The sequence below is a fragment of the Leiobunum rupestre genome, chromosome 7 (assembly GCF_980474605.1).
Source record: "Leiobunum rupestre chromosome 7, qqLeiRupe1.1.hap1, whole genome shotgun sequence".
Lineage (NCBI taxonomy): Eukaryota > Metazoa > Arthropoda > Arachnida > Opiliones > Sclerosomatidae > Leiobunum > Leiobunum rupestre.
In genome coordinates, this window is record NC_143390.1 from 30,871,809 (window position 1) to 30,883,350 (window position 11,542).

Consider the following 11,542-nt stretch of genomic DNA (forward strand, 5'->3'; position numbering starts at 1 on the left):
CCCCATACTTTTGAACAAATTTTGATTGCCTGTTCCTTGGTCACAGACTACAGCTTTGACAATAAGGCCAATACGTTTTAGGTGAGTTACGCAATCATGACCCTTCCATAAACTGCAACCTTGTACCTCTTCGTGGTGGAAGGGAGTAACAGGTGGAGGGGAAACCCTTCATGCTGGCCAACTAAGGCTCTGCTTCTTCCTTAAGCTAAGGTGTGAGGTATCGTGCTGAGGGCTGGGTGGTACCGGGGAAGCGTAAATACGGTATCGTGAACGATCCCCTCGGGGCACCAGGCGACACCCCGTTGTATTTTAGCCTTCCGCCCGGACAGAGGATTAAGGGCGGTGACTTTTTACTTTCCTCTTTTCTCGTGGGACCAAAATGGAAACACAAAAAAACAAACAAAAAAACCAAAAACCGGGCAAGGGTTCGAAAGAACCCGGCCTTAAGCAAGGGGAGGGTTCGAAAGGACCCAACCCAAAACAAGGGGAGGGTTCGAAAGAACCCGACCCAAAGCAAGGGGCGGGTTCATCTTCGGATGTTACCTCCCCTGTTTCTAACCTGGAGGGGGAACTTTCCCCTACAAGAACCCGGCCTAGCCTTCAAGGGTCTGCCTCTGGCAAGACCCAGTCGGTGAAGCAAGGGTTCAAGGGGGAGAAACCCCTCAGTAAAACTCAAAAGCGGAATCGACGCCGCAGGGAAAGATTGATGCAGGAGGAGGTCTCTGGTAAGGACGACCCCCCGCCATCACTTTCAAAACGTTCCAGGGAAAATGACTCCCCCGATTCCCAGTCTCAGGTTTCCAAAAAGGTGAAGTCTCACGACCAAACCTATAGCGAAACCTTAAGCTCCACAAAGATGGCCATCGTTAAAGAAGGCTATCCTGTGAAAACCATCTCCGCAGAGGAAATGGGCACCATCCAGCGTGAGGTCCTGAAGCGGATAGATGGGTCACCTTCGGGAGACCCTCTACCTCGTTTTGGGAACTTTCAGCTGGTTGGAGGCGCCATTCACTACCTCTGTAAGGATGCGTTTACAGCGGATTGGTTGGTGGGAGGATTTAACCAGAAGGAATTGGTCTCCGGGGGGTCACTGCTTTCAGTAATGAAGGCCGTCGACCTACCGAAACCTTTCAAGGTAGCCTTCCGCACCAAGGACGTCTACACCAAGGATGGCAATGTCCTCCTTCGTAGACTTAGGACCTACAACAACGCGCTAAATACGCAATGTTGGAAGGTCGTAAATAAAGCCGATGAGCCGACTGCCATCCGCTGGATCTTCCAGGTGGATGGAGAGTCGGTTAAGGCTATCAAGGAGGCAGGACACCGAGCCTTAACGGGTCTGGACAGTGGTATCTTTAAGATACTTCATGAACCTGACCCGACAGCTCCGGTGGATCCTGTAAAGGAGGGTGGTTCAGTCGAACCCTCTGCCTTGGATATCTCAAGGATGGAAGATGAGGCTCTGGCTGGCGGGGACTCCGGAGAGGACATTCCAATGGAAGATAATCTCGTGGAGGAGCTAAAGGCCTTTGCTTTGTCGGACACCGACGAGACCAAAGAGGTTGTACCACTGGAGGGTGCAACAGGGGGGCAGGCTAGGGATGTAAGTCAGACCGGTGGGTGTGTTGGGGTTTCCACAAACACAACCACCACTGTGTCTGAATAGACATCTAAGGCCTGCAACCGAGCTCACCTTAAACTAAGATGAGTGTAAAAGTGCTGCAAATTAATTTGCACCACTGCAAGGCAGCCACTGCAGTTCTCTGTAGGAGGTTCGCAAAGGAGAGCTTCGACGTCGCTCTCATACAGCAGCCATGGACTGCCAATGGAAAGATACTTGGTCTCCAAAATGCAGGTAATATATTCTATGATTATAACTCTGCTACACCGAGGGCTTGTGCACTGACACGGAAGGGCATTCATGCCCTTCCGCTCTCAGTGCACACCTCCAGGGATATTGCCACGGTAAAGCTCATCACGGAAGGTGGGGAGGTTACTATGGCATCGGCATACCTACCATACGACGATGCTCTCCCCCCTCCCTCGCAGGGGGTGACCAGATTGGTCAGCTACTGTGAGGGTTCGGGGAGGAGGCTAGTCATCGGTTGCGATGCTAATGCGCACCACGAAATCTGGGGCAGCTCAGACTGCAACCAGCGCGGTAACGACTTAATGGAATATCTGGTTAGTACCAGACTTCACATTTTGAATAAGAACAATGTACCAACTTTTGTTACTTCTAACAGAAGTGAGGTCATTGATCTCACACTGTGTACAGTAAATGTCGCAGATAAAATCAAGAACTGGCATGTGTCTAACGAACCGTCTTTGTCGGATCACAGACACATTTGCTTCAATATTCTGGTCAAACCTGTATGGGCTTGTACCACTATTCGTAACCCTAGGGGCACAGATTGGTCCGGTTACAGGGAAGACTTAAATTTCTTCCTAAAAGGTGATAAGCCACGGCTGTCATCGGTGTTGGATTTTGATTTGGCTGTTGAACGCGTTCAACAGTCCATTATCGACTCCTATCACCGCAACTGTCCGGCAAAGCCTGCCAACCGGCCAAGGCTAGTGCCTTGGTGGAACAACGAGATTGGCAGGCTGCGCAAAGAAACTCGTAGGCTCTTTAATAGGGCAAAGAAGGGGGGTGATTGGGATGCCTATAAACGCACCCTCACCACCTACCACAAGTCTATCCGCGATGCCAAGAAGGCTTCATGGAGAGACTTCTGTGAGAACATAGCGGATGTTCCCAGTACGGCCAAATTAATGAAAATTTTGGCACACGATAATACTAAGCATCTTGACACCATTAAGTTGAAAGGTGGTAGTTTTTCCACGTCCGGTAAGGACACTCTGACACATATGTTAGATGTACACTTTCCGGACTCTAAGCTCACTAGCAATGGTAACACTGACAATCGCCCTTTGAGGATCAATCGAACCAAAAGGGAAGATTGGGCAGTGGCGAATAAGGTCGCCACGCATTCCAGACTTATATGGGCTGTAAAGTCATTTAAACCCTATAAGTCCCCGGGACCGGATGGGATTTTTCCTATCCTCTTACAGGAGGGCATTGATATTCTATGCCCTATGCTGCTGAGAATCTACAGGGCTTGTATTGCTCTAGGGCATTTACCTAGCACCTGGAAGCTTTCTCAAGCGATCTTCATACCTAAGCCTGGTAAATCTGATTACCTGGAAGCTAAGGCATTTAGGCCAATTAGTCTTACCTCTTTTCTCCTAAAAATTCTGGAGAAAATGGTGGACAACTACATTAGGGAGGAGGTTCTTTGCAACTCTAATCTGTCGACTGCGCAGCATGCTTACCAGAAGGGCAGGTCTACTGAGACCGCCCTGCATGGTATCAGCAGCTGCCTGGAAAAAGCAATTGAGCACAAGGAAATTGCGTTAGCAGTTTTTCTTGATATTGAGGGAGCCTTTGATAAGGTCTCCAGCGCAGTTATACTTAAGGCTGCGAAAAGGTTTGGTATCAATGACACATTGTGCCTTTGGATCAAATCTATGTTAACTGACCGAAAAGTGGTATCCTCCTTGCTGGGTGACTCCCTTATGGTCTCCACCAGTCGTGGTTGCCCACAGGGGGGCGTTCTTTCTCCCCTTCTGTGGTGCCTGGTGGTGGATGAACTCGTTCGGAGGTTGAACAGGGGAGGATGCCGCTGTTTCGGTTACGCCGATGATATTGCTATCATCATTACTGGGAAATTCCCGGCAACAGTGAAGGACGTAATGAGGAGGGCCCTAGCATCAGTTGAGAGCTGGTGCAGGGAGGTCAACCTCATGGTTAATCCTAATAAAACTGTCTTGGTTCCTTTTACTCGTAGAAGGATAAAAGGTATGTTTGAGGGTATTTCCTTATTTGGAAAGGACCTAGTGGAGAGCACCGAGGTGAAGTACCTCGGGGTCATCCTGGATAGCAAACTAACATGGAAACCACACCTTGACTACATAGTCAAGAGGGGCAAAATGTTATTTTGGAGAATTAGAAGTGCAGTTAGCAAGACCTGGGGCTTAAGCCCCAGGACTGTGTACTGGCTGTACACCATGATCATCAGACCTATCCTGTCTTATGCAGCTGTGGTCTGGCGGCCAAGGGTTACTTTAAGGACTGTGCAGTTTGATCTGCGCACTCTGCAAAGGCTGGCTTGTGTCGGCATTACAGGAGCCATGAGAACAGCCCCAAGCGCTTCTCTGGAAATACTCCTGAATATGCTTCCTCTGCACCTTTTTATTGAGGAAGCTGCCCTTTTAGGTGCCTATAGGCTTAACCAAAATGGCTGGTGGAAGGCTAATAATTGGGAGCATAGACACACCAAGCTCTTCCGAGATATGTCCAATCAGATGCCGATTTTAACAATGGGCTCTGATCTGATGGTTACTAAACTCCACTTTAGTAAACCTTTTGAGGTCAACTTCCCTAGCCGTGCGGAGTGGAGTCACTTGACCCTCGGTGCCAGAGGAGAGATCGTCTGGTTTACTGATGGGTCTAAGACACACTATGGCACTGGTGCGGGGATGTATTGCCTTACTAATAATTTTGGCTTTTATGTAAGTCTAGGGATACACACTAGTGTATTCCAGGCTGAAATTTTTGCAATTTGCTCCTGTGTTGCTCACTGTTTACATCAGGGGTATCATGGGAAGGTTATCCAGATTTATTCAGATAGCCAGGCTGCTCTTAGAGCTCTCAGCCAGTATAGTATTCTTTCTAAACTGGTTTTTAGCTGCTTATATCTCCTCTGCACTCTTGGGTTGCACAATAAAGTTCAACTTTGTTGGGTACCTGGGCATAAGGGACATCTTGGGAATGAAAGGGCCGACGCCTTGGCCAAGGAAGGTGCGAGGGCTGGGTTCATTGGTCCAGAACCTGCTCTCCCCATCTCCCGAGGACTTGTACGCGGCTTAATCTCCAAGTTTATGTCGGATCGTCAACTCAGACAATGGTCTGAAATTGAGGGTCAAAGGCAGGCCAAAGAGTTCACTCTTGGCCCTTCTAGGGAGAGAAGTAGAGAATTACTCTCGCTCTCTAGGTCCAGTATTAGGATTGTTACTGGCCTACTAACAGGTCACTGCCATCTTAACAGACATTTAACGCTTATCGGGGTCAGTGATGACCCGATTTGCAGATCTTGTCTAGCTGAGGAGGAAACTGCCTCACATGTACTCTGTAGCTGCGATTACTATGCAGCCCAGAGGTTTGAGCATTTGGGTATGCATCGGTTGGAGACGTATGACGTCTCTAATATCACGGCCGGGCAGATTTTTAGCTTTATGTCGGCAATAGGACTTATTTAAGTCAACCAGTTTGGGGATGCACAATGGACCTTAGGTCGAAGTGTTTGGCTTGCCACCCCACTCAATAATAATAATAATAATACGCAATCATGAAGCAATATCTTAAAAGTCTGTTCGAGACAAGCATCTTTTGTGAGGAAGTAACCAATTGGTGGTTTGAATTTCAGTTTTATGTCATTCACCATGAACACTAGGGCCTGATTTGCGTACTATTTTGAGCTTCCATATGGACCGAAGTCTACGAAACCCGAGGGGGTAGCCACTTAAGAAATATGGTGTACAAATAGCGAGAAATAAAAATAAACATTCCTAGAAATCCACAAGAAATATTGGAAATATCAGAAATATTTAGAAATCTGGTGTACAATTTTTTTCCAAGTGCCTACCCCCTCGACGAAACCTTCAATGTTATCGTTTTCATTATTGTCAAAATGTTTAGTTGAATGGCTATAATTATGTTCAGTACAAATATATTTAAATGGAATAGAATTCAAAATATAGTTCTGGGTTTAAATTCATAGGAATTGACTTCATCCAGTAAAAAAAAATTCATTTAAAGCTAGTGTTCATCATTGTGAATATTTTATATAAATTATCATTTTCTTCGTTGAATTGATTTTGGAGGGCATAATTTGGCATTTGTAGTGCTGCGTTTACCTTACACAAGATTGTAGTTGTAATATGATCTTCAGGTGCATTTATATTTGCTACTATTTGAATTAATTATAAATGAACATAAGGCAGTAAGAGACCATGGCGGGATATGTTTTTGCCTTCAGTTTACCTAGGGAAAACCGTGGTTTCATTGGAATTTTCCAAAAAAAAATAGTAGGTGTAGCTAATGGTGTAAGCCGGTTTTTGGTTTTGATATTCATAAAACAATCGTCAGTGAAATGAAGACCGCAAAATACGTGGTTAAAGTGCAAGTAATCTGTAGTTTTATTTTGGAGCTTTTCACTGTTTACATTTTGCAGCCACTGCAGAACTATTAAGTTTTAAGAAATGTTAATGCTTATTAAATTAAAACGCGTATTCACCGGTCTTTATCCCTTGGAAACTTGAAAAAAAAAGACAGACGCGTGGTTACCTTTTTATTCGATTTACAATTTTTAGCCGAACAAGACATTTCAAAATAAATTAAACTTGCAAAAATACCTAAAACACTTCCTTTTTTGCGTCTTCTCAAACTCTAATCTAGCGCGCGCCGGAGATACTACTAGCGCCATCAAACGCCCGGGAATTGTGGACATTCTCGGCGAATAAAATCGTACCACGGATTTTTTAAAGAGAGGCGCCTCTCTGTAGCGAAGCGACTTTACACTCTCTGCTTATACCAAAGAGAGCGAATGAATTCGTCCATAGGTTTAATTGCACAATTTCAAGAAAAAAGTTGTGCAGTCGTAGCGAATTTATGGAAAGGCCTATTGAGGTCTCTGATTCTCTGAAACTTGTATCAACCTTTACAATCCTTATTTTTCTCGATAAGAGATGGCGACAGAGCTTTTCTTGGGCTCTGTACAAGGCGAAGAAAAAATTATGTTTACAGTTTTTTATTTCCCAGCTGAAATGACCTAGTCAGATAATGAGACCATGGTTCAGATGAGATCCTAGACGTAATGTTAAACAATAATTGCATTAAATATATGAGATGTGCATTTGAAGAAGATTACAATGAAAGCTCATATTTTAAAAAAAATTTGCTTGTATTTCTGGTATCTTCATATAATTTCAAGTTTCCAACCTCCAAAATCTAAGGAGAATATTAAACCAGAAAGTGTTTTTAAAGAGCTGAAATATGCTGACCTAGAAACTGATTTAGTTGAGCCTCCTAATTTTTCTCCAATTCGAATACATGTTTATGAAAGTAATTGGAATTTATTAGGAAAAATTGAAGCTACTAGACTGAGGAAAGTTATTCAGTCGTCAACTGAGAGAATATCTTCTCTGCTTTCAGGCATGCATAATTAAATTAAATCTTGACTTACATATTACTATTGTCACAAATAATTTCTTGTTATATTTGTAGTGCAACCTCTAAAAACTCCTCTCCTTCTTAAACGACAAGAAGCCTGTAAAAGTAATTTTGTCGAGAATGGAAAAATTAAAAAGTATTTATTTCAAAGTACTTGTCACAAGCTTATAAACATGGGCCGAAATAAAATTAAAATTTTTATTTGCCCTGCATTAGCCTAAAAATAAGGCGCAAAAGTCAGTAAAATAAATGATTTTTTTTGTTAACTAGATGTGCAGGTATTTCACCAAAGTATACATATGAATATTGTATAGGAAAATTGGACTCTTTCACAGTAAGCATATTCCAAAAAGATAAAAATTTACCAAATTTATAAGCATTATTTCGGTCTTTTAGGTTCCTAATGATCATTTGGATGGAATTGAAGTATATAATTCATCTTCATCTACTAAACCATCGAAAAAATCTATAAAAGCGGGTCCTGGTATTCAGGATACTGATTTTGTATTCTATGTTGCAGCAAAACAAACTCATACTTGTCAGTCAAAGGTACTTCATGCTTTTATGTTAAAAATAGAGAGGATCACTTCCAGACCAAAATTTGTAAACCATTTGACCACAGGACATCATCGCATACTCATCCCATTGCAAATTGGGGGATAAAGATCGTCCAGTTGCTGGTTACGTAAATGTTTGCCCTTATTACTTGAAAATGGACAAGTTCTCACTACAAAAATACACTTTAGTATGGTTAAAATTATTTGACTTCAGTTACATACATTTCCCCTAAACGAAGAGTATTAATATTGTTAGGCTATTATGCACGAGCTCTTTCACGTTTTGGGATTTTCCGCTGATCTGTTTAAACATTTTAAAAGCTGCGATGCCACAGGAAATTGTTACAATGAAAAGGTTATTGTGAGAGAGGATGATAGAAACAAAATAATACTACCATCTGTAATAGCAAAAATGCAAGAACATTTTGGATGTGATAATCCTGATTTTGGAGCTGTTTTGGATTATTCCGTATGTTGCGTGTTTACATAAAACTGTTAATGCAAAATTAAAATCAATATTTTTAATTCCAGGAAAATAAAGATCCAAGCTCTCATTTAGATCCCTTAATTTTTCATTACAGTATAATGGCACCCAAAATAATAGATGTATAATTGCTAAAGTAAAGCAACCCATTTATGCTATTAAATAAATAAAATTTACATTACAGTCAGAGTTAACCGTTGTAGACCCCATAACGTTAAGTTTATTTGAAGGAACAGGATGGTACAAAGTAAATTATTCCGCTGGCGATGATTATCTATGGGCCAAAGGTATTTTTATCTAAACAAAAGTATACTAATAAAATGTCTAAAACTTTAAATTTTGTCATTTCAGATAGTGGGTGTAATTTGGATAAGTTTAATTACTGCACCTATCCGTATACGTGCAATATTAGGTAGCTTAACCTTCCAATAAAGGAAAAAATAAAATAACCTAATTATTTACAGTTGCGTGACTATTCCTACAGCGAAAATAAAATTGGTTGCAATTTCAATCATTCCACCACGAGTCTATGCCAGTCTGTAAGTGAAAGACACAAATGTGGGATTTATAAAGGTTCATCTCAAAACTGCGCAACAAATGATGAAAAATGTTTTATAGTTGAGAAAAATGATACAGTAAGATAATTTCAATCAATTCTTCATGCAAAATCACTTTTCCTATTAAAATTAATTTTTAGACTACTGGAAAATGCATAAATTATCGTTGTTCCCAATCTGGATTAGAGATTCACATTCAAAAACAATGGTTGTCTTGCCCTATAAATTCACAAATAGATATTCAAGTAATTATCACGTATTTTTAATTACCACAGCCTATATAGCATTTTTTTAGTTTCTTTCAGAATATGAAACAATATTTTGTCAACTGCCCATAGAAATATGTAATGAACGTTTAGAAACCTTTAATGCTTTAGCGATTAAATTTCACAATGGTAAAACTACAATTTTTCAATAATTTTAATAATTGTTTATTCATTTTGCTTGCATTGAGGAAGGTAAACTAGGAAATCACACAGAATTATGGTTCCATATATCCTCCCCTAAGCCAATGGAAGTGAGAACTATACATTTAAAAACTGAAGATGAGTTTCAAGATGCCGCAACCCGAAGAGTCGCTGAATTATTTAAAATACCTCACTCCTGGATCAGTCACTCAAAGTTATACATTTCCAATGATATGTCTTATTGGTTGCTGGTTGACTTTACCAAGCCAACAGAACCAGAATTAAAGAAAGTGGAAAGCGTAGAAGTTGAAAACATATTACAAAGTTTAGTCCAAAATGGAAATGTTACTGTAGATCTACACAATTTGACTTATATTAGGTACAAGTGCAATTCAATTAATTCCTTCCAAAATTATTAATATGTTCTTTTTATTATACTTTATAGCTTGTTGGAAACACGAACGAGTCCTAAAGAATTTGAAAGAGAAGAACTAAAGGGCTTACAAGCACTGTGGATATTACTAGGTGCAATTGTTGGTGCTGCTATTATCTCCACTATCTTTGTAACAATATTAGACAGAAATAGTTACCGTAATTACTACCCAGCAAGATACAATACTGATTCCAACGTTTCCGTTAACTTTTAACTATTGTTCAGCCATATTACTGATACCCTGCTATTAATTATTATAAATTAAACCAAAGCTTCACTGTTAAGTGTTTACTGCCATAAAAAGTGGAGTGTTTGTTGGGTGTCAACGCTGGAAGCTTGTTTTAATTTTTTATAAACAAAAGATGCCTATGAAAATTTTTAAAGCTAAATTTTTTTTATACGAGCTTTAACTAAAAGTACAAATTTATAAATTTGAATGTAATATTTAAAACTAGTTTTGGTGTCTAAGGCCTTTGGCTGACACCATAAGTTTGTTCTCTAAAAACTAGTTTAAAATTAGTTCTTAAGATCATAAAATTTATTTATTGAAAATTTGTGCTTTTTCAAACAGGGTATTGTTAAACTTAAAGAAAGGATATAAACACTTGTCAATATAATTATGTTCCTAGATAAGTGTTACAAGTGCCAAAAAATGATTGTGAAAGACTTAGTTCTTTTACCTTCTTCAACTGTATTTATTTTGAAATTAAATTTTTTTTGTAAGCTCTTTGGGTTTTTTTATTTATTAACAGAAAAATATCTACCAAGCCAGCAAGGCTTTTGTGTAGATTTCAAATACATATGCGTGAAACAGATACAGTAGGATAAACTATACAGAAGGTGAGATCATAACGCGCGGTTAAAATGCTCATTTAAAAGTGCACGGAATTTAGGGAGGGAGGGTTCGGATACAATAGGTTAAGTTAGAAGAGACCACCTATGGACTATGAGATTGGGGAAGGGCATTCCAGTCATTGATTACAGAATTAGAGAATGAGTTTAAACGAACAGTTGTGCTTGCCCTGGGTTTTGATAATTTATAAGAGTGGCCTCTAGTACGAGAACCCTCATTTAAAACAAAAAAATTAGAAAAGTTGTGCACGAGACTTTTATGGAAAAAATTGTGTAAAAGGCATAAGTTAGTTATTTTGTGGCGAATAATGACTGGAAGAATGGACAGGGATTTTAAGCGCGACGGGGCTGGTAGCTTATCAATTTTAGTAGCTAATTTGGTAAAACGGTTTTGAGCCTTTTGCAATGCCAATTGGTCAGAAGCTAAATGAGGGGTCCAAATTGGGGAACAAAAATCGAAAATCGGGAGAGCTAGGGCATTATACAAAGTTTTAATTAATTTTGGGGAACGGAAGTTTAGATTAATATTAAACGAGTCACAATATGGAATACATTTTTCAGAGTACATTAATAAATAGGTACATAGACTTAACAGACATTACTTCAGTAGCGGCGCCAAGATTTTAGGCTATTATTGTTTCTCAAATGATGGTTCTCTTTTCGACTTTTACAAATTTTATATAGACCTAAAGTAAATGGCTCTGATTGGGGCCTTACAGGTGAATTTGATGAGGCGATTCTGGGGACTCTTAAAATCGATTTGTGGACCCAAAAGTAAAATTAAAGCCTACCCCCATTAGAGGTTATATTCCCATTAATACTATTGTGAGGTTTTTAATTTACTCCACAATTGACGGATTTTGAAATGTCGTTTTAGCGCGTGACACTACAGGTACATGTCTTGGGCACACAGCCTTCTTTGCGTGCTTTTTTGACCATAACATGTAGAGGTATTTTC

The 11,542-nt window shown here is 40.2% G+C and overlaps 1 protein-coding gene across 1 annotated transcript; it reads left to right on the forward strand.

Moving 5' to 3' along the window:
* The first annotated feature begins 5,835 nt into the window (after positions 1-5,835).
* LOC149936036 (ciliated left-right organizer metallopeptidase-like) lies at positions 5,836-10,398 on the forward strand. Its single transcript, XM_090154148.1, has 14 exons — positions 5,836-7,276; positions 7,349-7,430; positions 7,565-7,628; positions 7,691-7,843; positions 7,917-8,039; positions 8,108-8,320; positions 8,383-8,457; positions 8,520-8,622; positions 8,687-8,747; positions 8,820-8,970; positions 9,033-9,137; positions 9,188-9,287; positions 9,351-9,678; positions 9,745-10,398. The coding sequence occupies exons 1-14, from the start codon at positions 6,994-6,996 to the stop codon at positions 9,944-9,946; spliced, it is 2,043 nt and encodes a 680-aa protein (XP_090010274.1). The 5' UTR covers positions 5,836-6,993; the 3' UTR covers positions 9,947-10,398.
* The last annotated feature ends 1,144 nt before the right edge of the window (positions 10,399-11,542 follow it).